General features: G+C 48.2%; 1 protein-coding gene across 1 annotated transcript; it reads right to left on the reverse strand.

Annotated features, from left to right (window-relative positions):
* Positions 1-827: 827 nt before the first annotated feature.
* LOC146180819 (neprilysin-1-like) lies at positions 828-27,398 on the reverse strand. Its single transcript, XM_084577829.1, has 4 exons — positions 27,167-27,398; positions 21,692-21,988; positions 16,520-16,632; positions 828-1,140 (listed from the first exon to the last, which is right to left on the reverse strand). The coding sequence occupies exons 1-4, from the start codon at positions 27,377-27,379 to the stop codon at positions 828-830; spliced, it is 936 nt and encodes a 311-aa protein (XP_084433955.1). The 5' UTR covers positions 27,380-27,398.

Below are 27,398 nucleotides of genomic sequence, written 5' to 3' on the forward strand. Positions count from 1 at the left end.
TTAGTTCTTGTGACACGTGTACTAAGCTCAGGTAGATATCTGGTGTTATCAAGTTAATGTTATTGTTTAAAAGGAGGAAAAGAAACTTGAGCCACAACAATCTAGTTCGTGCGTGGATCGTAGGGAGGCCGGCTTTTTGCAGAAGCAGTGTGGGTGAGTCATGACGACCGTATTTATTGAAATGACTCAATAATTGTTTGGGAGGGACTTCACAAGAGAAAGGACAAACAATGGGGCCTCGCTTCTCAGGGAAACGCTAACACAGAATCGAATGTCTACATTTCTACATCAGCATGTGGCATTCACAATCTACATCTCTTACCACATTTTCCCTGTACGAACCACACCGCAAAACTATAATCTCTTCTCTACTATTTTTGCCACCCTGAATATTACTCGTACTGACTTCACCATCTTGCTTCCTTTTTTTTTGCCCCGGAGAAATATTCTTCGCACTGCATCTAGGCCAAACTGAATACCATGATTTTGTTTCTTGTTCTTAGATGCATTTTCTGAACAGAAACGACGAAGTTTTGTACAATACCACAGGCGATTGAAACATTGTTTATCCCACTTTGCCTTCAGGAGTTATACATATTTTGAAATCATTGTTAATTACTAATTGCAGTAAAATACATAATATTAGTTAAAAAATCAAAACAGAGATTTCGAAAATCAAGCCCGGCTTACCTTGGAGAAAACAAAAATCTAGAAGCCTGCAATGCGGACAGAACTAGAAGCATTGAAATTCCAAATTCAGTGATTGCAAACTCTAGACAGTTACAAGACGAAAACACTCGCACTGTGAGCACGGATATGTCCACCTTTCACCAGAAGTTGCACTTCAAATCTGAGTTCATGGGCGATCCCTGGGGACACTTGAAGGCGGCGGCGAAGCTCGCGCTGTGCATCAGAGGAACGTTGCAGAGGCGTTCGCCGCTGACGGTCCGTCCTGGACCCGTGGCCGCTTGTCTGCCGCAGAGGGTGAAACAGAGCGCCGTATAGAATATCTGCTCACCCTGCAGCATGGCGAGTCCTGGCAACCGCACCTCAGCACTCGTCACGCCCGGGACAGAAGTATTGGTAGCGAGAAACGCATGACGCATCGGCTCCAGTAGGGCGACAGAAGCAACGGCATCGCTGTAAGAGCGCGAATCAGGATTGTTCTGCAGTGAGAGACATTTCAAACTCAAAGTTATAAAAACCACTCGGATGAGTTCCTTCAACCGAAGGTGCAAACCTACCGTCGCTGCCAATCCCTTTGCAGGTGTTAGACAGCTGAGAAGCCGTGCCTAATATTTGAGGCGTCTGAGACACGAAAATATGTAGGTGTACTGCATTGGTTGGAAGGCGCCTTTAAGTGCTTTGCCGCTTTGCGCTCGAATTATCGCCCGCCTTAGTAGAGGTTCTACTACATGGAAATAAATGCTTTCAGTCGCCTATTGAGACCGATCATTGCTGCTACCTTGCTTAAGACAGAGGCATAAACATGCATTCAGTGGTAAGCACCAGGCCTACTGCTAAGCTTACTACGTGGTTAAACTGAAAAGTCTAACCGTTTGCACCCATTGCGAAGCTCACGATTTCAGAAAGTTAAAACTAGCACTGGTCTTTTGTTGGATACAAATCTGAGCGTCCTACGCTGTAAGGCTTTATTTTCTGAAGCCAAAATAACATTGCGGCTAAGAGTAAGCCAGGTTGGACAGCGAGAATGGATAAGCAAGTTATCTGATTTCCCGCTCCTGTTCTTGCCAAGCCGCTGGTTCAGGATGCACTGGTCTTCCCGGCTGTCTTCTCTGGTTGTCCCAAACAACCCATGACAATATAAAATAATCTGTCGATCCTTTGGCCGTTCATTCCATATTTCGCGGCTTATCATTGTTGGTAATTTCCACAGTCATGATACTTAGCAGTCATCATCATCATCATCAGCCTGATTATACCCACTGCAGGGCGAAGGCCTCTCCCATATTTCTCCACATAACCCGGTTCTGTGCTAGCTGCATCCACTTGACCCCTGCGAACTTCTTAATCACATCCGCCCACCTAACTTTCTGCCGCCCCCTGCTACGCTTTCCTTCCCTTGGAATCCAGTTTGTTACCCTAGGCGACCATCGGTTATCCTCTCTTCGCACTACATGTCCTGCCCATGTCCATTTCTTATTCTTAATTTCTACTAGAATGTCGATAACTTGAGTTATTTCTCTGACCCACTCTGCACGCTCTCTATCTCTTAATGTTACCCCTACCATTTTTTGTTCCATAGCCCTCTGGGTTGTCCTCAACTTAAGTAGAACTCTCTTGGTTAGCCTCCACGTTTCAGCCCCATAGGTGAGTACAGGCAACATGCAACTGTTGTATACTTTCCTCCTGAGCGATACCGGTAAGCTGCTAGTCATAATCGCCGAGTGCTTGCCAAATGCGCTCCATCCCAATCTTATTCTTCTTGTTATTTCCTTTTCCTGGTCCTGATCTGCAGTTACTACCTGTCCTAAGTAGACATATTCACCTACTACTTCCAGTATTTCGCTACCTAATGTAAACTGCTGTTCCTTCCCGAGGCTGTTGAACATTACCTTAGTCTTCTGCATATTGATTTTCAAGCCCACCTTTCTACTTTTCCTGTCTAGGTCATCAATCATTATTTGCAGTTCATCCCCCGAGTTGCTTAGCAAGGCAATGTCATCAGCAAATCGCAGATTACTGAGGTATTCTCCATCTACCCTTATCCCTAACTGCTCCCATTCCAAGTCTCTGAATACTTCCTCTAAACAAGCTGTCAATAGTACCGGGGAGATTGTGTCTCCTTGCCTAACACCTTTCTTTATGGGAATTTTATTATTTTTATTTATGCAGAACTATGGTTGCTGTGCAGCCACTATATATCTTCCAGCACTTTCACGTACGGCTCGTCTACCCCCTGATTTCAAATGCCTGCATCACCACCGAGGTTTCAACTGAGTCAAATGCTTTTTCGTAATCAATGAATGCTATGTATAAGGGCTGGTTATATTCCGAGCATTTTTCTATCACCTGATTGATGGTATGGATATGATCGATTGTAGAGTACCGTTTCCGAAATCCTGCTTGATCCTTTGCTTGATTGCAGTCTAAGGTTGTCCTGATTCTATTAGCGATTACCTTAGTAAATACCTTATACGTAACAGACAGTAAGCTGATTGGTCTGTAATTTTTAAGGTCCTTAGAGCCCCCTTTCTTGTGAATGAGGATAATGTTTGCATTCTACCATGCTTCCGGTACCGTCGATGACACCAGGCAATGCGTATACAGGGTGGCCAGTTTTTCTAGCACGATATCCCCCCCGTCCTTCAGAAAATCTGCAGTTATCTGATCCTCTCCAGCTGTTTTCCCCCTTTTCATAGTTTCTAGTGCTTACTTGACCTCGTCCTTCGTCACTGGTGGAACGTCTGACTGTTTTTCTCTACCGCCAATCTCATTACGGTCCTGACTACTTTGGCTACTGTAGAGATCTGGATAGAACTCCTCGGCTACTTTGACTATCTTTTCCATATTAGTGATGACGTTGCCCGCCTTGTCCCTTATCGCATACATCTGGTTTTTGCCTATGCCCAATTTCTTCTTTAGAGCTTTAAGGCTTCCCCCGTTCTTTACAGCATTGCCGCGAAACCTTCAAACAGTATTTGTTGTTTTTTAACAGCCGCCGGCATACAGGCTTATCACTCTGATTCTGGACCGCGTATCAGTTCCGTAATCTTTGTTTGTTAATGCTCGATGTCGCAAGTCACGCCTTTATCAGTTTTGGTTGTAGCGAAAGATGCACCGAGATCTGTCTCGAAGGTTCCGGCCACTCGGGTGTCTTTCCACAATGTTCCAGCCCGTGCTGGTAGCTGTTTGCGACGTTATCTAGATTGTTCTGTGCAGACTTTAAATTGAGCGTTGCCGAGTGTGACGGGCATTCTTTGTTCGACGATCGACGAGCACGTTTGTTTCTATCGCCGCCGCCGATTTGCTTAGTTCTTTTGCGGGCGCAAGTCAGCCCAAATAAACAGTTTCTTTAGTGCAATCATCGACCCTTCAATTGTGTCGTCGACCTCGTCACCACTACGTGACATCTGGTGGAGGTGCTGCCTTTGATCCTTCAACCGAAGACCCAAGCCGTGTTCCTGTCGCCCTGGAAGACCAGCCTACAGGTCACCGAGCCAGCCGCCGACTTCAAGGCCTACAACCCGAACACGGTCTGCTGCCTGACCCCATTCGATCTCGGAAGGCATCGACGCTTGCAATGGCCCAGCCTACAGCACCGGTTGTTTTCGTCCAACCCCGTGAGCCCCCCTGCTTCCATGGACGACCGGATGAAGATGCTGGAGACTGGATGGACCTTTTCGACCGTGTGGCAGAATTCAATGGCTGGAACGACGCTGCGAAATTCAGGCAGGTCTACTTTGTTCTTCAAGGACATGCCCGAGTTTGGTTCGAAAATCATGAGGCAGCTATGAAGGATTGGGAGACTTTCAAGGAAGCGTTTCTGACTGCCTTTTCAAGCATCGTCCGAAAGGAAAGAGCCCAGGCCCTCCTTCAGTCAAGACTGCAACTTCCTAACGAGTCTGTCCTGGCGTACGTTGAGGAGATGAAGCGCCTCTTTCGCCGCGCCGACCCTAACATGACTGAAGGTGAAAGAGTCAAACTTTTAATGCGAGGCGTCAAAGAATCGCTTTTTGGAAATCTTGTCCGAAATCCGCCGAAAACAGTGGCGGAATTTGAAACGGAAGCGTCTGCCATCGAGAAGACGTTGTACGCCCGGATGCGCCACTACGAGCGGCCACTTCAGCCAGAATCTGCAAGCGGAGAGAACCTTCGTGACCTCATCCGGGAGATCGTGCGAGAAGAGCTCCGCAGAATGCAGCCATCATCGCAACAACCCCAGGTGGCGACGCTCGCGGACGTCGTCCGTGAAGAAGTCCAGCAGGCGCTGGGCGTTCCTGAAGCGACGGCTGCGACTCTTCCAGCACAAGAGGCAACAGCGATGAACTACGCTGGTGCATTACGTCGCCCTCCGCCCCGACGTGATGATTTTCCGAGCCCTCGCCGCTACCGGCCTGTTCCTGAAAACCGCCCCTTGGCTCCCGCCCGCCAAGCCTACCAACGACGAACAAGCCCCAGGAAGTGCGACGCATGGAGGACAGCGAACAACCGCCCATTATGCTTCCACTGCGGTGAGGCCGGCCACATTCTGCGGCACTGCCCGTACCGACGAATCGGTCTCCGCGGATTTGCAGTCGACGCTCCACGACCACGCCCAGGTGAACGACCGCAAGAAATCGACAACTATCTGCGTAGCGGTGAGATTGCGCCACCAAGCCGTCGATTCAGGTCTCCATCGCCGTACAGGGCCCGCTTTGCGTCGCCAGGACGTAACTATGATGGTAGTGTGCGCGGAAGGTCCCTAAGCCCCCGTAGGGGAAACTAAAGGCAGCAACCTTTGGAGGTAAGGTTGCTCAACGGCGAAAAGAAAATCCTCCGCCGCCGACGACCACTAACGACGACGCAACCATTTCATCGCCGCTCCACACGACGACATCGCCGACAACACGACCAGAGTGCAAGCAGACACCGCCGCCCAGCGAAGTAACAACGGTATGCCCCGGCCATGACCTGAAGAAACGACGGAGCCGAGATCGGACACTAAGGCCCACGTGCAATACGTGCAATGCGAGGACGCGAACAAGTGACCTTGAAGTTGATATCGACGGTCGCAGAGTCACTGCCCTTGTAGACACCGGAGCTGACTATTCAGTCATCAGTGGACCATTAGCCTCCCATCTCAAGAAAGTTACAACCGCTTGGGATGGCCCGCTGATTCGCACCGCAGGTGGCAACCTGATTACTCCATCGGGACGATGTACCCGCGACCCCGTTTAAGCTTGTGTACGGCAGGGAGCCCACGACGACGCTCGACGCAATGCTGCCGCACGTAACCAGCGAAGACAACCTTGACGTCGCCGCCTACCTGCAGCGTGCAGAGGAAGCCCGACGACTCGCACGGCTGCGTATTAAAGACCAACAGCGCACCGACAGTCGACGATACAATTTACGACGACGCCATGCAGAGTACAATCCAGGAGACCAAGTGTGGGTTTGGACACCAATTCGCCGTCGCGGATTAAGTGAAAAGTTGTTGCGTCGATACTTTGGGCCATACAAAATCCTTCGCCGCGTCGGACCACTGGACTATGAAGTCATTCCCGACGGAACGTCAGCATCACAACGGCGACGCGCACGCCCAGAAATTGTACATGTTGTACGACTGAAGCCATATTACGCGCGTTAAAGAATCTGTGGTGTTTAAACTTTGCAGTGTTTATGTTTAAGTTTCTTTGTTTTGGAACATCGAGGCGATGTTTTTTTTAAGGGGGGAGTAATGCCGCGAAACCTTCAAACAGTATTTGTTGTTTTTTAACAGCCGCCGGCATACAGGCTTATCACTCTGATTCTGGACCGCGTATCAGTTCCGTAATCTTTGTTTGTTAATGCTCGATGTCGCAAGTCACGCCTTTATCAGTTTTGGTTGTAGCGAAAGATGCACCGAGATCTGTCTCGAAGGTTCCGGCCACTCGGGTGTCTTTCCACAATGTTCCAGCCCGTGCTGGTAGCTGTTTGCGACGTTATCTAGATTGTTCTGTGCAGACTTTAAATTGAGCGTTGCCGAGTGTGACGGGCATTCTTTGTTCGACGATCGACGAGCACGTTTGTTTCTATCGCCGCCGCCGATTTGCTTAGTTCTTTTGCGGGCGCAAGTCAGCCCAAATAAACAGTTTCTTTAGTGCAATCATCGACCCTTCAATTGTGTCGTCGACCTCGTCACCACTACGTGACACCACTACGCTCAATTTTCTCCATGTTATATTTCCTGATATCGGCCACCTTGCGCTTATTGATTAGCTTTGATACCTCAGCCAATTCGATCTGGTGTGTTGGATTGGAAGCTTTTATACTCTGGCGTTTCTTAATCAAATCTTTCGTCTCTTTAGACAGCTTACCGGTATCCTCTCTAACTCTCCTACCGCCGACTTCTACCGCTCACGGTCGTGACGCTGGGGCTATGTCGACCCGGCCTTCACTTGGTAGCGTGCGGAGACTCCGGGTTGAAGAAGGATTGAATCTTCGAAGTTGGTGAAATATGTACAAGCAGGTTTAATGGCACTTTGAGAAAACTTATTTACATGATTATTTACATGAAAAAGAAGGGTATATTAACAAAATGGCAAGCGTAAAGAGTTCATAGCGAGAAGCATCTGGATGCGCCGTTTACCCAGGGCTCAGAGCGACATTTCGTGCTCTGCAGCGTCCTTAAAACCCCCTATGTCCAGCCCCTCTCTGAAGATGCTGACCAACCAAATCCAGGGCACGCCCCTCAGATATCGGCATCCAATCGAACACATCACTGCACTGATGGTCTGAAGCACTGACTGGCCCGGCATTGTTTCGTTGGGCCTGGTCACTTGTTGGCGGGAAAAGCTTGGAAACGGCGAAGAGAGGAGGTACATTTCTATTCTTCAGCAAAGAAACGATAGGCTGGTTCCGGCAAGTGGATTTCCTTCTCAGAAACCCAAGCACGTGCGCGCCACATACTGCTCCCAGCATTGTCCCTTTTCGACAATTGCAAATCTTTCCTGCATTCCCGGGAAATCATTTAATGGCCGCATGCGTCATGCTCCTTTCTTGTCCTGCACGTCAGCGGACGTGTCACTCTGTCGTCTCCTTTGGACAGTAGGCATTCCTCACTGGACGATAGGGCTTCTCGACGGGAAGGGTGAACAATTGAACCAAAGCACTTCCGGCTATTTCCCGCAGGGGGACATTTCTTTGTGTTTTTCTAGACGTTCTCTTGACAGGGTCAATTTGGCATTTGCAGGGTGTCCACAAAGCAAAACAGGCTTACACAAAAGGATTCCTGGAAACAGGCTCACTTAGCGCCCTTGTACCAACAGCACATATCCACAGCACTTATCCATGCCCACAGGCGAACAATAGAGCGCGCAAGTGCGGATGATGCACGGTCGTAACAGCACTCAGTAATGATATCTCTGAAATTATTGTTCCTTGCCTCTAGGGTAATGTCGCCATCCTCAGTTAGAGCTGAATGCCTGTTCTGTAGCGAGATCCTGAACTCTTCTGCCCTCCCCCTCACCGCTAATTCGTTGATGGGTTTCTTTCTTACTAATCTGTTGCGTTCCTTCTTCAGATTTAGGCTAATTCGGGACCTCACCATCCTATGGTCACTGCATCGCACTTTCCCGATTACCGCTACATCTTGCATAATGGCGGGGGTTGAACACATTATGAAGTCGATTTCATTTTTAGTCTCTTCGTTAGGACTTTTCCATGTCCATTTCCGGTTCTTCCGTTTGCTGAAGAAGGTATTCATGATTCGTAAGTTATTGCGCTCTGCAAACTCAACTAGTAACTCCCCCCTGCTATTCCTAGAACCAATGCCATAGTCACCTACTGCCTTGTCTCCTGCCTGTTTTTTCCCTACCTTGGCATTGAAGTCGCCCATTAGTACAGTATTAGTACAGTATGTAAATACTTAGCAGTATTTACATACATCTGAAGATATTATTTAGGCAGAAAAAATATTTATTTGCGATGAAAACATGAAAAGCCTCCTTAAAGGAGCATCCAAAAATAAAAAAAGAAAAAGGCGCTTCCGAATTATGGATTTAACGCGGTGGCGCTGAGGATCCTATTCATTGAAAAATGTATCAACTTTGTGGTAGTAAGCGGTGGTGTGCGCGAGAAATTACGTGAGCAAGCCTCTGACAGGCGGAAGTTGGCAGGTGAGGAGGGTGTGCACGATTGGTAGGCGGGTTGGAGGACGTCGTTTGCAGGCGCATTATGGAGTGTAAAATAGGAACTGATCCCGGGTGAGGCAAACTATATCCCTTGGTCACACTGGCACGTTAGCGCAGAGTGTTTAATTGACTGGTTTATATCTTTTTCTGGTGGTATTCTTGATGACATGGCAGCTTGCTAATGTATGCTGGTGCGCATATGCGAGATCATAGAGGCATAAATGAAGACAGTTGGGATTATGCGTGCATGAAACTCTCAAACTCCGCTTTTTAAGACATAAGCTTTGAGATTCACTCGCTTGCGTTAGATCACTCGCTTGCAAGCCACTAATCAGATAAAACATGAATATGCATGGTTTACTACACGCAATAGACCTGCCCGAAAAGATACAGAGAAAACTATAAGATGCATTCAATTCAAGTTTTCTCCGTATGACAATGCGGGCTAATGGCATTCAGTGTTTTATCAAAAACAGGAAACATTTTCGTTTGCAATTACCGTTCTTGCTTGCAATCATGATACAGCAATTGCCCATTCACCCTATCTTTCACCATCAAAGTCGAGACCCGTTCAACAGCATCATCCTAACTCACTAACGCTGAATTCCGCACGTACACACATATTTCAGTTTTCATTTTTCTGTATCACACTGTAACCGATGGCAATGATTCTTTATTGCCTTTTGCCAAAATTTAATGCTTATTGACATTGTTTATGTTACATTTTTCTTACCTTTCAACCTACCCTGCTTAGATCTGTACCCGGTTGCAGTATTGAATAAATACATAAATAAATATATGCTTTTAGGAGAACGAGGGTTCCCAATGAGCTAGAGCCTCACATGGTAGTCACACTGTCGTGTGATATCTTTAAAGTGACAACTCAAGTCTACCATGGTCCAATGTAACCCCCTCCCCATCCTTCTTTCGTAATAAAACTTTATATTACTCGGATTTGGTCATGACCTGACCCTTAGCTGCTTTCGAAGAAGACCTGACAATGGAATAAAAGGAATTGCAGAGGTTTAACGCAGGTAGGCCTAAAATATAAAACGCGCGCGCACTTGATTGGGTTGGTGGAGGGTTCCGGAAACGTCGACCGCCTGCGGCTAACATGCACTGCCATCGCAAAGCACGCGGGCGCCTTTCGCTTCGCCTCCATCGAAAAGCGGACGCCGCGCCCGGGATTCGATCCCGCCTCCTTGCGCACAGTAATCGAGCGCCCTATTCACTACGTCACAGCGGCGAGGCATCAGTGTGGCATATTTTAACTTGCTATATGACAGATATAATTGCCCTTGTCGCTGTCTCCTTCTCGCCACCATTTGTCAAAGGCATGCACATGGACATGTTCACGAAGAGTACCATGTGGTATGTTGCCCAAGCGGCCATAAGCGACACAGGTATAAATTCCCACGTTAATTACGCAGTACGAACATGCGTGCGTGGCATAGGAGCAGCGTGTCAAACTCAAAATTTGGGGCTTGTGTTATTCTGAATACTGATCTCACTCTCCAATCCTAATAGCAAAGACCGAGTTGGCAACGCCTGGAAATCTGGCGACGCAGGACATCTTGAGACGGTGTTACGTTGCTCCACCGACAAGTGCGACAGCTGACGCGGCCACCGCATAGCAACAGGCAGAACCGCGAGCGGATCGGCCATTTGGACGCCGTTCATCGGCCGCGCAACGCTTCCTACCGCGGGCAAGTATCAACGTGATCCTGCCACGCGCCAAATGTGTGTGCGTGTGTGTGTGTGCAAACGCCGTCAAGCCTGGAGCTCGTGAGAGAGTGCGCCGCCCTCGCCCGTCTGCAGGAGGTGGAGGAGATGCGTTCGGACCACCTGCGATTGAGTCATCCCATCTTGCCCAGACTTGCCGGGCTCTCCATTTCCTGTGAGGGTTTTCCTTTTCCCTGTGAACTGGAAAACCTATAAAAAGCAGCGGCCGACTCTGCTGCGATAGAGACAACTTTGACGCGCTGTGGAGACGACGCTAGACAACTGCTGTGTGAACGTGTCTGTATTCTCTCCGGGTCAGCTTCTCTGCCCGGTCCTTCATGATGTTGTAGTAAAGGTTGTTTCGTTAGAAGACGCCTCGTCTTTGCTGGGACCGTTGAAGCCGTCCGCCGTCCACGGAGCCGCCAGGCCAACGCTACCGAGGGGCCGCGCGCCGTATGTAACAACTGGCGTTAGCGGTAGGCTGAGCACGCGAGCCACGAACGTCATAACTGCTTGCAGCGGTACGCTACCCAGGCGCACGTGACCTAAACCTAACAATTGGTGAACAGCGGTGGGACGACGACGACCAAGCCGTAACCGTGGTCGGTGGGATGACGACCAAGCCATAACCGTGGTCGGAGGGACGAGCCAGGCGATACCGTCGTCCAACAACTGGTGAACAGCGGAGAGACGAGGACGACCAAGCAGTGACCGTGGTCGGTGAAACGAGCCCGGCCTGACCGAGGTGCAACATCTGGTGGGAAGAGCGGAGATGTCCGAGGCGTGACCCGTGCAACAAGCAGCTCAGCGGAAAGGCGGGAGCAGTGCAACGAGCCCTGTGTGATGACTGGTTGTCTGCAGCGGAACGACAGCGTTGGATTCTTGGCTGCGAGGTTTGGTGAGTGTGGGACTTTCTTCTACTGAGTTTTGCCAGGCTTTTGTTAAGTAGAGAACAGAGCTGGTAATTGTGTTGTCGTTGTTGCTGGGTTAATTGCAGCAAGGCAATAGTGGGCAGTAGAGAAGGCAGCACTCGGAACAGCCATGGGTTTGGATTTGAAGTCGTTGCGCAAACCGAAATTGCTGGAGCTTGCGGAGGAGCTGGGTCTGAATTTGTCAGACAAACTCAGAAAACCAGAAGTGTTAAAGGCTATTCTTGCGTTGTAAGCTGAAGATGACGAGCTTTTGGAATGCCTTGAGATCATTGACGAACGTCACGAGAAAGAGGAACGTGAACGTCTCGAGAAAGAGGAACGTGAACGTCACGAGAAAGAGATTCGTGAACGTAGAGAACGTCACGAGAAAGAGGATCGTGAGCGTAGGGAACGTCACGAGAAAGAGGACGCCCGCGTAAGGAAACTGATGCAGCTGGAGATTTCAGCACATGGAATGAGCGTGGAAAAGATTAAAGCTTTTAATGCCATTCATTGTAACGGTTCAATATCGCGAGACGGTCCACCACCGTTCCTCATCGCCGAGGATATGGCAGAGTATTTGACAGACTTTGAGAGTGTCTGTAGAAATAAACGTTTCGAGCGAGATAGTTGGGCGCAGATGTTGGTAGCTCTTCTCTCCGCTAAAGCGTCGGAAGAAATCAAGCGATTGGTTGGCGACAGTTTGAAAAATTATGATGAACTAAAAGAGTCATTGCTGATATGATATCAGATAACGCCTCACGATCTTCGGAAAAGATATGAGAGCGAGAAAAAGTGTTACAAGTCGTACTTTGATTTGGCGTATCAGTTGAAAGACGCTGTAAGCGGTTGGCTAGGCAGTGCGGAAGTTCCGGAGCAAATCGAACTTGCACCGGAGTGTGAGACACAGCTTAGGGAAGCGGCCGAGAAACGTAACCGCAGTAGTGAGCCGACCTATCCTCGAACAGAAGAGCATCGTGTTACCTTGGTCGAGCAACTAGCTGAGAAGGTTAGCGCCGGCTCCAACGGCGAGAAATCCGCAGGGACGCTGTCCAGCGAGGTGAACTGTATGCCGATCCAAGTAGCTGTAGGAGATACAGTTCCATAAAATGAGTGTGGGGAACTGGTAGTAACTGAAACGCCTCTCGAGTTAAAAGCAGAAGCTTGTGTAGAGCGCGGCGGAGATGAAAACGAGCTAGGAGATGAGAAAATTGCGGTTTCCGAAATCAGCTGTGTCGTAGAGCAGGGCACGCAGAAAAACGGAGTGCCAATCAGGGAAACTGCGCAGCCCGCGAGTTGTGATCAGCCAGGGCAGACCGACGAGGAATGCGCGTCCGCTGTAGAGAGCGTGACTTGCGTAGGCGGCAGTGAACGACCAGAGCAGAGTCTGAATCGTTCGTGCCCCGATACCAAGCTAGGTTGTCTTCACGAGAAAAGCAACCCCAGTGCGAACACGGACGTGGCACATATGGCCCTCACGCAATCCGAAGCGCCCCAGCTGTCGAAAGAGCTTGATCGTGCGCCGGTTAGCTCTGAACGAGGCGACGCCCTGAGTGGCGAGCCGCCAGAGCAAATGCCTGGAAGGGGGACTGACGTCAGCCGTTGTTTTCGTTCGGACTTGACTGAAAGTGAGTCCTGCGCTGCTGGCCGCGATGCAGACGCGGCGCCGCACTTTGACCACTTTGACGACACCGGTGCCCTACTAGCTCCGGTTACCGCTAGAACGTTGACCGCTAGCTTGTCAGAGATTGCCAAGAAAGAAAGTAGAAGGCTAGTATTCCAGTGTGGCCGACGCAAAACGCGAAAGGGCAGGAGCGAGAAAGAATGCTGCCATCGTAAGGAGAGGAAACTCCAACGATTGCAAAAAGAAAGCAGAAAGCCTGTGTTCCAGTGCTGCCGTAGAAAAAGGCGGAAAAGCAGGCGCGAGAAAAAATGGAGCAAGTTGAAGCTATCGCGAAAATGAGTGCGACTATCCCAAAGGCACAAATGCGCCTGTGCCGAGAAAATGCGTGACTGTTGCGCCACACGTAAGAAGAGGGATAGGTTGCTTAGCAAAGCTAGTAACTTATGCTCATGCGTTTCTTTGCACGGAAACAGGAAGGTAAGAATGTTCCGTGAAACGGACAGCCGAAGCTTTAGTGAAAAGGGTGATCTCAACGTTGACACCGATGGCTTAAGTCGAAGCCTATAACGTGAGAAGAAGCGTTTATTCACTAGTTGGTGTTCTTCCTGACATAGGATTTTGAACATATTGTATTGTATTATCTTTGTTTGAAAGTGATGTTTTTGAAAGCGCAATTTTCACATTTGTGGACGCGTTCGAAGTGCTGCTGGGCTGCCCTTTAATATTGATGGGGGCATAAGAGGGAAACAGCCTGGCAAAACTTAGTGAAGTTTGTGCCGTGCTTGCTGGCTGAACGGTTGAGTTTTCAGCGTGGTTGTGACGTTGTGGGTTGTCAGAAATCTCTCCTGAAGACAAGTTGCAGAGTGCCTTGGAAACCCGGACTTGCCAAGGACTTCTTCAGGCTGACTGGCTCAAGAGAAGCAGTCGGACGACCCCGGCTGGCAGCAATATCCCGATCCCTCCGGACAGGGGATGCAGTCCCCTTCCCTTCGGGATCTCCCTTCCCCGGCGGGGCAGTCTGTTACGTTTCTCCACCGATAAGTGGGACAGCTGACGCGGTCACCGCATAGCAACCGGCAGAACCGCGAGCGGATCGGCCATTTCGACGCCGTTTATCGGCCGCGCAACGCTTCCTCCCGCGGGCAAGTCTCGACGTGATCCTGCCACGCGCCAAATGTGTGTGCGTGCGTGTGTGTGCCAACGCCGGCCAAGCCCGGAGCTCGGGGGAGAGTGCGCCGCCCTCGCCCGTCTGAGGAGACGGAGGAGATGCGTTCGGACCACCTGCGATTGAGTCATCCCATCTTGCCCAGACTTGCCGGGCTCTCCATTTCCTGTGAGGGTTTTCCCGTTCCCTGTGAACTGGAAAACCTATAAAAAGCAGCGGCCGACTCCGCTGAGATAGAGACTACTTTGACGCGCCGTGGAGGCGACGCTAGACAACTGCTGTGTGAACGTGTCTGTATTCTCTCCGGGTCAGCTTCTCTGCCCGGTCCTTCATGATGTTGTAGTAAAGGTCGTTTCGTTAGAAGACGCCTCGTCTTTGCTGGGACCGTTGAAGCCGTCCACCTTCCACGGAGTCGCCAGGCCAACGCTACCGAGGGGCCGCGCGCCGCATGTAACAACTGGCGTTAGCGGTGGGCTGAGCACGCGAGCCACGAACGTCATAACTGCTGGCAGCGGTACGCTACCCAGGCGCACGCGACCCAAACCTAACAACGGTTACGCATTGTGAAGCACTCTTTACGCACTAAAGTAACTGGGTGACACCTCGTTGTGCCCTTTGAGAGCATGTTACATCTAGCAGTACAACAATTACAGCAATAAAGATATGTGCACTACCGCATAAGCATGCTTCCTACCCGTTTTAGGCATGTAAAGCACGGCGTAAAAGTAAAAAAGTAATGCGTCTGTAAAATGTAGACAATCTCTCAACCTTGAGCATTCTGTTATTCGTTGCAAGAGGAGCTGTCATGAAGGTCAGCAGCATGTGAATGTTCAAGACAAAAAGGAATGTTTCTAGAATATGATTGTTTCTAAGGCTACTAAGTACATCCTTTTGAAAACAATCAGCCAAAACGAACAAGGAGTGAGTTGAGGGGACACTGAAACGCTGTTTTGCAACTAATCTATTATTGTGAACAAAAGCACACATATATACACAAGATCGGTAAACGTGGAGAAGAAACATACAAGACATACAAGGCGGAACCTTCAGTCCTTGTCCGTACGTTGATTATTTTCCAAAATGCATTGCATTCAACTGGCCCAACTCACGCCCTTCTGCTAAGCACTTCGCAAGGTAGTCAATGGTAAGAACTCGCTTTAATATTTCAAGAAAAAGAAAGAACTCAGGTGTAAAAAAATCAACGCCTATTCTTCCATTTCCATCTAGCTATACTCTTTGTTCAATGCGCATCTAACAGCATCAGCAGGAGAGGCTACAATATGGAATGTTCTGTGCGCAGCCGTGCGCAGCGTGGAACAAGATAATGGAGCGGCTCACATTTTCAAGTTTTAGAGCCCGAGCGCCGTGACACGCCTTTTAATGTTTGTTTTGATGGGATCCACGTGCTACCGCCGTTATTAACGCTTTTGTATTGCCAGTTACTGCTTCTGTCGGTGCTTACCTCTGTTCATAGATCTCATTCGCACTTAGCTATGGCCGAATATGTAAATTGCCATTAGCACACGCATACCTCAGAGTAACGCTTCATACTGAGAACAAGAGAGTACAATTCCTGACGAGAGAAATTGTACGCAATCGACCTTTTGACGAAAGTTGCAACACAGAATGTATATGCGGGCAGAGGTAATCTGGGTTTAATATCCCCAAGATGCCCATTGCATAAAGGGCAGTCCAGAGATGAAAAAACCAGGAGACCAATAAATAACACCATGATACCGTCACTTCAGCGCTTGAAGGTTCTTATACTGTTATAGGAAAAGGCAGCCTTTCATGTCTTCTGGCAGTGGCAATCGGCAAACTGCACTCACATAGAGGGATTCGAATGTCTCCAGTTCCGAAAACAAGTCGCTTTTCGGGGAATGATGCGCTCCAAGTCGCCCTCCCTTGGACCATCGTGGCTCGCAGTGGATGACACTTGCTTTGCAATATCCTATCTCGCCGTTCCCTCGCTCCTGGTTAATTGAAGTGTGCTTAAACTTTTTCTGCCACCATTCGGCACTCTTGACGCGGGAAGGGGACTCAGCTTTAGCCTCACCCTACTACCAGTCATGCTCTATTAGAACTAAAACTTCTCGCCGCATTGCCACTAGCGCGCTCTGCGCAATTGTTAAAGCTGTGTCCTTATAGGTGCGGGCTCCAGGAGCTGATACATTGGCTGCCAGGAACACGCATTTAATTTCCGGACAACTACTAAAAGTTGAGCAATGGTCACCGCTAGCAATCGCAGCTATTCCATACGTACCTAGGTATCGAGTCGCTCTCAAAGTTAGGCTCTAAGCAATTGATGAGGCGGTCATGCATTTCCCTGGCTGTCTCGGAGGCAAGCCAATCGCCATGAAACAGGTATCGGGCGACCTGCGCAAATAAACCGAAGGTTTGGCTTAAACACTGCGCGAGTCTACGACTTATTTGGTGATACCCCAGTCTGCATTGTGTAATTTGTGTTCTGGTTGCAATTTGTCTGTGAAGTTTTTGCACAACCGAGCAACCTAGACAACAGTAATCCAGCGAAATGGACATTGAAAGACATCTCAATTTTCATGCCGGTGCAAAGCCCAAGAAAGCCGCTTTGAGTGCCAAGAGAGCATTTTGGCGGGCTAGTTGGTACATGGAGAATGGGGATAAGAATGGCGCAAAAACAAGGACATGACAACACAACACAGGCGCTCTGCATTTGCATCGCGATGCAAGTGTCTTTGCATCCTTACCAAAGCAGGAGACCAAACTGCAGATGCGCTTGTTTGCACTGAGAAAAAAAAAAAAAAGAAGCAGTTTAGCTAGGAGCGTTACGCTCCGTTGCAGGATTCACCAAATAAAACTTTCCTCAAACATGTCTCATTTTTTTCTTTGTCGGCAAACCAAAGTTGCCCTTACGTGCGAGTCAAGCGGTGGATTTGGTGAATGAAATGTGTCAGAGGCAGTCACGCGGTGTCCGAGGTTCTTTTCTTTAATTTTTGTGAGAAGGTTTCGCAACTGTCACACAGTTTGTTCTGGCAGTTCTTTCCTCATATCGGGTTTCCTGTCATGAAATCCTGGCTAGCGCACAGCGCAGCTGCAGTGTCGACAGCTTTATTAACAGTCCAGTGGATGTGCGGGCATATAAGCTTGTCTCTAGCGCGACGCGTCCTCTTTTGGCAATGCTGCTGCTTTCTCGCATTGCGGCATCAACTGAGTATAGATTTTCAATTCCTTCGGAGTTAGTTTGTCTTCGGTGATGGAGTTTTTTATTATCCACTACTTCTGGGTAAAGCCAGAGCGGCTCTAAACTCTTTCAAAACCATTGGTGCGTGTTTATAGCATTTGTATTGAGTGGCAGCGGTTCCACCTAAAACAGGAAGGACACGCTCTGTGACAGCCACGATTTCAAAGAGATAGCTTTAAGGGCCCCGTGTCGCAGAAAACCCGGTGTTGGCGCTGTTGTGACGCGAACATGTACAAGGAACGAAATAAATAAAAATTATTCCTAACGTACGGGGAATGGAACTCCGGCTTTTCAGAATGTGAGACGAGCAAGTAAGCGGTACACTACAGAACCACCTTGCTTCTTTCTAGCAAAGATGAGCCTAGTATATGCTTTGCAAGATGGCGACCAAGCAGTATAAAACGTGCGTCTAGTGTATGCTAATGAACAGCTGTGTCATTAGCAAGGAAATTCACTGAATTAACAGGCAGTGTTAAAGATGCTAACACGTCTACTCTCAAGGCGTAGCTCGATCCTCACCCTAATATTTTTTCACGTATAGGGAACCCGCATTGGCTACATTTGTTCAGCAGCGCACCTAAAAAATGTTGCTGTTAGCCGCTTGGTTCGCGATAAATGACCGAGCATATTCATCACTGTTATAGATGCGCATGCGACAGATAATGTCCTTGCCTAGGCGCTATCGATGTAGCCCAGTTATCTGACACGTCATGCGAAGCTTCGACAGAGATTGCAATCTGATCCCCGTAAGCTCATGCAGGTGGCGTTAAAACGCCTTATGAAAGCGCCTTAAAAGTATTTTCTGTTCTCACTGGGATCAACACAGCATACTTCACTGCAGGCTGCCCATGCTTGCAACCACTGAACGATTCGTGTAAGCTCTTAGTCTTCCATCACTAGATGAATCCCCACTAGTTTTTCCCCACTAATTCAATGACCAAGTTATTAATGTTCGGGGCGCGCGCATGTATGATAGTTAAGGGTACGCCCAAGTTTCGATCGCATGAGTAGAGTAGACGTATGGCATCTTTAGCACTTTTAAATCCGCGAATGTTTACATATTTTATGGCGAAAGCCTTCCTAGGTTCATGGAACGGAATCTCGTGCGCGTGATTGGTGCGCGAGATCTGTGTACGAGATCTGTAATATTCCGCGAGACTCCGCGAGATGTGTTCTTGTCTAGCGTTCCTGCCATCTACAATTCCACATTTGAACGCGCGCCAAGGAACGCCACGCGACAGGAGCGATGGCGTACCGTCCAAACATACACTTGCCGGAGAAAGTGTGACAGATACTGCGTCTTTCCTTTCCTGTAAACCAATTATAATTATATGTATCACTGCAACGAACTCAGATAAGAAGCAAATGATAGGAGAGGAAGGGTAGGTTTTCGCCATTCTCCTCTTAAGAGATATATCCGAGGCCAGATAATTTTTGTTCAAGTTGGTTGTTGGGGCAGTATCTGTCTGACTTATCAGAGGACACCTGCGCTTATTTCAAATGTATATGTCGACTGTTCGAATCCCTGTGCCAAACTAGAATACCAGCTTGATTATCTGATAGATATTAAATGAGAAGCAAAATTGTACGACACAACCCTGAACGCTACACAAAGAACGATTGTGTCACCATATTGATATGAAATTAGGTGCATATTTTCTCCGACCTAATTTTGACGTATTTTGTAGACGATATCTCGATTATGGCTTATAACGACGGCTTTGGGCTGAACTAGACCAATGCGCTATTGCGTATAAATACAAGTGACACAATTTTTCGCGCCTTTTCAGCATGACAAGAAGATGGTGACATCAGCACAGTTAGTAAAAAAAGCAAACAAAAAAAGTGAAGTGCCCATGCTATAGCGGACGGAGATCTCACGAGCACAGAGGGTAGGTATCCATTTGCCGACATGCAAAGCCAACAGTTTCGCAGCCTTATTGGTTGGATGCTGATGCTGTGCGCAAAGAATGGGCTGTTCTGCTCATTGCACTAGATGTACAACAGAAAAGGTAATAAACCGGAACTGATAGAGGGAAGAAGGGTCTTATAAAAGCGACCAATGCCATTAATTGTGAATAAAGGAAGCAGGAATGGTTCATTATGCATTAAATATTATGAGCTCCAAGAAAAAAATATACTCGAAATTCATCCGAGCAAATGGACGATAGCTGGTTGCTTTGTTCGGCAAGGAACACGAAAGGTTTCAAATATTTACGTCATTGCTCCAGCAGCATCGCAATGAGATTGATGGCTCTAGGGGTACACAACACATGGGCAGAACTTGCGGAAGCGGTGCGAACCTCTCAAATTGAGAGACTTAGCACCACGAAGACAGGAAGAGTCATTTTGACGAAAGTTGGAATAAATCCGGATAGGGGTCCCACGGTCAAGGTGGAGGTAGCTAGAGAAGTCAGACAAAATTTGGTGATTCCCCCGCTGCCAAAAAACATGCACCCGGAATATAACAAAGACAGGAGGAAAAAACGAGCCGAAGCACTAGAAATTAGATTCGGCGAAATTTCGGAACATGAAGTGGCCTATGTAGACGCGGCGGGAGGTGGTGGCAGTTTCACGGTAGCAACGGTCGTCAGCGGCCGGAGCAATCCCGTGACAGCTGCCACTTTGCGCGGGCGGAGCATAGAAATAGCCGAGGAAACTGCGATCGCGTTAGCTTGCGTCGGAACGGAAGCGAAGTTTGTCATCAGTGACAGCAAAACTGCCATACAAAATTTTAGCAAGGGCAGAATCTCGCCCTTAGCAGCCAGAATCCTAGGCCAGAAAAAGTTGGATAGGAAAATTCAAATAATTTGGACTCCTGCGCACGAAGCCGTCCCCGGCAACGAGGCGGCCCACAAGCTGGCTCGAGATCTCTACCGCCGAGCCGCTACAGGGCCACTTGATGACCGAGGAAGCGGAGAGCGCTTGCTAAAATATGGGGAGATCACGCAGCACTACAGATTGGATCGTAGACTGGTACCCCCACCAGACCCGAAATTAAACAGCAGACAAGCAGTGGCGTGGAGGCGACTGCAAACTTATACATATCCGCACCCGGTTATGGCGAACCACATGTTCCCTGAGGCTAGGAGTGACAAGTGCAATCTTTGTGGGGCGAGAGGGACCCTCGACCACATAATATGGGAATGCCCGTATTCTCCCAGGAGGACAAACAATATAGGCTGTAGAGACACCTGGGAGACCCTGCTACGCAGCTCGGACCCTGAGCTCCAGCTCCTACTAGTCCAACTGGCTGAAGAGGCCGCTGGGACCCAAGACCTCCCGGCCTGCCTCTGAGGCGGCGGCACCCGCCCCTTGACCTGCGTATCGGGGGGTGGGTAGATCACCTTATCTGTTGGACATTAAAGTTTAGTCCATCCATCCATCCAGATAGCATTCCGGCGTACTTCATTTTGCTGCGGAAAACATTAATAGCAAGGACAAAGCACAAAAACAAGAGGGGGCGCAAAGATACCACGCTTAGAAGCACCGATTTATAGTTGAATGTGCAGCGCAAAAAACTACTGATGGGTTGGCTTGATTAAACATAGCGTGTAAGAGAAAAAAATTACGAGGCACTTTAGCGACTAAACCAGTGAAAGGCGAAAGCCTGAGTGTCGCATTCTGCTACGCAACTCGCACTAATTAGTAATTAGTAAGTATTATTAGTTAATCAATAATTGATTGGTTACTTAGTCATTAAGTACGTGTTTGTATATTTGCTCAATTGATTAGTGACGAATTAGGGAAATAATAAATTACTTAATTGGCTATTATTTATTATATATTTTTTAATTATTTATTAGTAAATGAAGATTGATTGGCATATGGCCATATAAGGCGCGCATTTGCGCATACTGTGGTGGTGCTCTGTGATTGGTCGCGACCTCTATGACGCCATCCCACATCGGCCAATCAGAACCACCGCAAAAGCAGGACACATTTTGTCCACGACAGCATGAGCCATTAAAGGCGGTTGCCTTAAAACTTCATTACTAATGGTTACACGTGGTACAGCTGTTTATTTACAGAATAAGGAGCCGGTCAAATGGAGCAAGAAGATTCAGAAGACGCCAAAAAGAATACAGAAGAAGTGAAGAAGTAGACGAAATGTACTATCTTCATCGCCGACCACGCATCGCCTAACCTGCAGCTGGATGTTTTCGGTTTAGTTGAGGAAAAGGTGTGCACACAGTGTAGAATGGTTTGTACCTTTCTGGCGAACCAAGAGCCCAGGAGCGCCATGGCGACGCTCGGCTCCTGCAGTCCGTCGAACAAAGGCGGCTGCAGTCGGGCCACTGGAACCGTCAGTCGGCGATGGTCGTAGTTCAGGCTGCCGTCCTCGCCTACAGCGTAGTAGCGAGCGTTAGCCGCCAGAATTGCCGACCGGACGTGTCTCCTGCTCTGAGCAAGCCGCTTCCAGTTTGTCACAAATGAGTCTTGCTCCATTGCTGGAACGGCAGAGTACAGCTTCCCCATGGGCACCAGCTCACTCACGGTCCAATCCAGCTGGGCACAGGGGCGAAGGAATCCGAGCCAAAGTTGAAAAGTAAAGCCTACGCATGGCATGTAACCGCAGCACACCAGCGGTTCATTCATCTGTTCTAAAAAATGAAGACAGCAGTTACAGACCACATCGTGGGCGTGTTTCCTTTCTCAGAAGCTTGCAACTCGACGTGTTTTCTGGCTACTCGAGTATGCTAACCGTTCCGAAGTGGACTTGGAGGTGTTTCAGCCACTCTTTCAGGTGGATGGAGTGTCGTGTCTGACTACTCTCAAGCGCGAGTTCACAGCCTCAAAGCAATCCACATCGTCAAAAGACTGCGCTCTCAGTTTACCTTCCACTAAGGGACGCAACTCATGTCCATATGCAGCTCATCTCTTTCCTCCTACGACTTTGAAGCGTTAAGCGCATAGGCACGTGATATGGTGAGTGGTTCACACACACACACACACACACACACACACACACACACACACACACACACACACACACACACACACACACACACACACACACACACACACACACACACACACACACACACACACACACACACACACACACACACACACACACACACACACACACACACACACACACACACACACACACACACACACACACACACACACACACACACACACACACACACACACACACACACACACACACACACACACACACACACACACACACACACACACACACACACACACACACACACACACACACACACACACACACACACACACATATATATATATATATATATATATATATATATATATATATATATATATATATATATATATATATATATATTATCATTTACTATAGATCTTTCATGACCAAGTATTTTTCACAAGTTCAGCACCTTTCCCGCCTTTTCAGTTAGTGCCCGGCTTGCGGTCTGTCTTTTAACCTTGAATCAACGATAATCATCCCTGTCTCGGACATTAAACACATTTTCCGTTTTTTTGTAAAGAAATGTCATCACAGCATGCCAAAAGAATTTCAATCCCTGTATAATATTTTTGATGCGATTCCTGTGGGTCGTCGCATGTCCATAATATGGCACAACAAATTTCAGATGTTCAATTGCCGTTTTACTTACTCATTGTTGCTTATAAAGCCATTTTTCAAATAGAGAGACAGCTTATGCGACTTGAAGGTCTCATCCTAGCAATATGAGCAAACGAAAGCAGACCATGGAAAAAAGTAAACAAAGTAGTGTTTCTAATGTTACTGAGAAACGGGAAGGAATTTATGTGAAAGCGGTAATTTGCTGGATTAACTGAATTCCAAGGGAAGGAAAGCGTAGCAGGGGGCGGCAGAAAGTTAGGTGGGCGGATGAGATTAAGAAGTTCGCAGGGGTCAAGTGGATACAGCTAGCGCAGAACCGGGTTAAGTGGAGAAATATGGGAGAGGCCTTCGCCCTGCAGTGGGTATAGTCAGGCTGATGATGATGATAATTTGCACTAAGTTCTGCTGCCTGTTTTAAATGGTCGAATGCGGCTAGTGGTAAAGGTCTCTGCATGAATGCAACAGTCATGCGGAGCACATTATGATGCATCCGTGATCGAAACCGACCCTGTACAAGGCATGCGCCGAAAATCAAGCCATGACTATTGTGTGGTCACGGAAATTCGGCTGATTATTATTTCTGTAAGGTTGGTCTTAGACAAGGAGAAATTATGCTATATTAATCAAAGTATCAAAAATTACCAAAGGGAGTAGTAGTATTGGAGAAACTACTTTCCGAAAGGACCACCTTTCACTATCCTACCGACATGTATTAATAGAAGTTGTTGCTGTGCGAGTTGGTTCATGGCTTTAATTATAAATACACTGCCACGCAAACCCAATTCAGACTAGTGAGTGCTGAGTAGCGTATTTAGTCTTACTTTACCCGGTTCGGGTTCAGTGTGTGCAGTGGGTGCTTGGACAATTTCGGAAAACGGTACTTCTAGGTTCTCACATTCATGATTCACGATCATCCTTTGGCTGATCCTCAGATGATTTCAGAAGCCTTCGGTAGTTACTTTCAGTCTGTTTTTGTCTGAATGACGATATTAACCCTTTGTTTTGTGTTAGTGACACCATGACAGAACTGCTTCCCTTGTTTTCGAGAATTCCGCGATAATCAAGGATTCAAATATATAGAGGCCGTAGTTGATGTATGCAAACTGTTTTTTTCGCTAGCATTCAAACTGATGACGTAATCGACGATTAAAACTCGACCTTCTCCTGCAGAAAAGCTAGATGACGTCACGGACGGTAATACTTGTGTGGCGAACGCTGCACTGCTCTATGGTTTCAAGCCGTCGGCGTGGCACCGTGCCACGTGACCGTTGCCAAGCAGCTGTCACGTGGTATAGACCGAGAGCTGGGCCAGGAGTTGGAGGAGGAAAGAAGAAGAAAGAGAAGAAGAATCAGAAGAAGGAGAAACATAAGAAGTAAAAGAAGAAGAAAAAGAAAAAAGAAGGAGAAGGAGAAGAAGAAGAAAAAGATGAAGACGGATAACTCGGTAGATGGTAGAGGGGAACAGCAGCCAGTTGCTATAGGACAGAGTTCGAACGTTGTGACGGCGGCACATTAAATCCAGGTGTCCGCAGAAAAATTCGCAGCAACACTAACAGCTTTCACTCTATCACTAGGCTCTAGCCATGCTTAAACGCCCACAATTTTCTGCTTTTTTCTTGCCTGCGCCCACTTCTTGCGGTGCCTTTTCTGATGCCTTCGCTTCTAGGGTTTTGCTTTCGTCAGTGTTGTTTTTACTGCTTCAAACCGAGCGTTTCCATGCGGGAAATGTATTGGTATACCGTCAGAGAGATGCGCGCAATGCCGGCGCTTTTCGCCAGTGTGACTTGGTTGGTTGGTTGGTTCATAGGAAGGGAAAGGCGCAGTATCTGTCACACTTGCTCTGTGGACACCTGAACCGCGCCGTAAGGGAAAGAATGAAGATGGGAGTGAAAGTGGATAGAGAGAAAGGGGGGCCGTAGTGGAGGGCTACGGAGTAATTTCGACCACCTGGGGATCTTTAACGTGCGCTGATATCGCACAGCACACGGACGCCACTTCGTTTCGCCTCCATCGAAACGCAGCCGCCGAGTGTGACTTCTCAGTTTGCCTTTTTCGGTCTGTCGGCTGACAAAAAGGCTGGATGGAAACGTGTTTTTTTATCGGTGCTTTCGAAAGCGAGAAATTATGATTAACTGATAGACTGTCATCACTGCTCTTTAAATATCACTTCTATGAAACATAATTTTTGAGGTGATGGCTGCCATACAGTGCACGCACAGCCCTGTAATTTTGTTTGGAAGCTTTCCTTAGCAGCGATTCGCCACTATCACTAATGGGACACCTATCATTGAAGGATTTTAAAGCTGGACTCGATGCTGTTTGTTCGCAAGTGAGTGAAGGAGTTTTGCTGTACTCTGGTCTTTGCAAAGCATTTAAGTTGTGCGCCAGCACGAGTGGTGGGCCTACTTGGCGGTGCGCGGTTGCTTTATCATTTTCAATAATGTTACATATATGTTGCATACGTCTTAGACTTATGTTGCTATATTTATTGAAACATTATACTAGTGTTTATATGTAACATTGCTAAAAGTTTAGAAGAAAAGGATATTAAGAACATCAAAATAACGTTCGAATGAGAAAAAAAATAACGTAGCTTCAATGTTTCGGTGCTATCTGTGGAGCCGCTAACATTGTTTTCAAAGAACGCTTGTCGGCAGGCTGTGAGACATAAAAGATCATGAATGCGAATTCGCTACTCGAAGGCTAGAACCAAGCGACAGGTAGTCTGAGGGACCCGAGGCGGCACCTTCTGTGTTAAGGTGTAGAGGAGAGAATAATTCGGTAGCCCTGATGTCTCTGTCCCTGCTGTTAAGGGAGTGAAGGATGCAGTCTCCTCATGGAGAATCTTTGATACGCGTGCCCTGGGCGCCGGATGGGGAGCTTCCATTTCTCAATTGAAAGGGGCCCATTCAACTCTTCGAGGACAGACGTTTTACGCAATCCCTTAACAATGTCATTAAAATGAAACATTGCCACCCATAATGCCCCATTCGCTTCAGCACGGTGACGACTACACAGTATGCTACCAGCGCCGTTTTGCAGGTTTTCAGTTTCAGTTTACTCAGTTAAATGGCTTTCGGTGCACTTTGGACGTCCCTAAAATAGCACAAAACCTACCGCCTTACCCTTTGATTCATGTTAGCAGCACCCAGGGGAAGTTCGCTGCTGTGTCCGAAATCGGTGACCTATCTACCTTTGACGATGAGAGGTTTATAACGACCTCGTTGACTGACCAGAAGCCGAGGCATGCCATTTTTGCGATAGTTTTCTTTCCGCGAGACGAGTAGCGAGGAAATGTCCAACGACTTTCGATGGAAGAGGGGACAGTACTGCACGGAAACTTTTGTCTTCGTATAGTTGCACAGTACTCTGTGCAGTACCTAGTTTGATTATCTGCTCAAGCTCCGGAAACAGGATAGCGTATGAGAATACAACGATTAACACACCCGTTAGAGGCCGACTCGGTTCCGCGATGGAAGCTGCGCCGCCGCCAGAGACAAACAGCGGTGCAAGATATGAGCGGTACGAGATACTTCAACAAAAAGAGCCGGTAAACAGCCCGTTAACCTTTACTGTAAAAGTACGATAAAAACGCGCCGCAATTAAATCCCTGTAGTTTCCCCCCTTCCCCTCTTTCTTGGAACGCGATGGCGGCCAGAACACGGCAGGAGGAGAGGAGCAATAACCTCACGCGCGCACGCAGCGCGGAGCAGACGACGCGGTCGCGTTGAGCGGAGATTATGCCAAGGTCTCCACGGAGGGCGCTGGCGCATAGAGCGGCGGAGCGCCCCCTGGCCGAGGTTGTCTCCCCTATAGCCGAGCACTAACTGAAAGTAGGGTTGCCTGACATTAAGTATGGCTGGAGCGGCTGACAACTTGGGTCATCCCTACAAGGAATTAAGGTGGACATAAATAAGCCTGCCATAACCCTTGCATTCACGTTATCCATAGGCCACGAAGGCACGTTCATAAGGCTTGGTTAAAGCGCGGTGTTATATATGGCCTGATATCCTTAAAGCCGGAGCTTGAGTGGCCCCCATAATTTTTGTCGCAATAGAGTATGGCGAAAGTAGTTATTGGATTTTCATCACTGACGTCACCTGAAGGTCGCCGAGGCGCTCAAAAGAGCGCTGTTTAGTTGCCTCGTCCATCCAGGAAGACCCTTCCAAGGCGCGCCGTAAGTAGCTTCTGCTGGAGGCGTACACGGCTTCCGCTCCGCGCTTCTTGTTGGCGTCCAAGTTTTCCCTCAGCATGGGTGTGGTAAGTGCGAACCCTAGGAGGTGCTCTGTCAGCTGGAAGCAGTAGTCGGCCATGTCCTCCTCCGGGTTAGCC

The sequence above is a fragment of the Amblyomma maculatum genome, chromosome 8 (assembly GCF_055883805.1).
Source record: "Amblyomma maculatum isolate TAMU_Amacu chromosome 8, ASM5588380v1, whole genome shotgun sequence".
Classification (NCBI taxonomy): Eukaryota; Metazoa; Arthropoda; class Arachnida; order Ixodida; family Ixodidae; genus Amblyomma; species Amblyomma maculatum.

What these genes read in the sequence shown, in the direction of transcription:
- LOC146180819 (XM_084577829.1), bottom strand. Translation starts at nt 27,379, where the DNA reads ATGGCCGACTACTGCTTCCAGCTGACAGAGCACCTCCTAGGGTTCGCA. An exon ending in GCTCTTGGTTCGCCAGAAAG is followed by an intron (nt 16,633 to 21,691) that starts GTACAAACCATT and finishes TTATTTGCGCAG; the next exon opens with GTCGCCCGATACCTGTTTCA. An exon ending in GAGAGCGACTCGATACCTAG is followed by an intron (nt 1,141 to 16,519) that starts GTACGTATGGAA and finishes GCGCTCTTACAG; the next exon opens with CGATGCCGTTGCTTCTGTCG.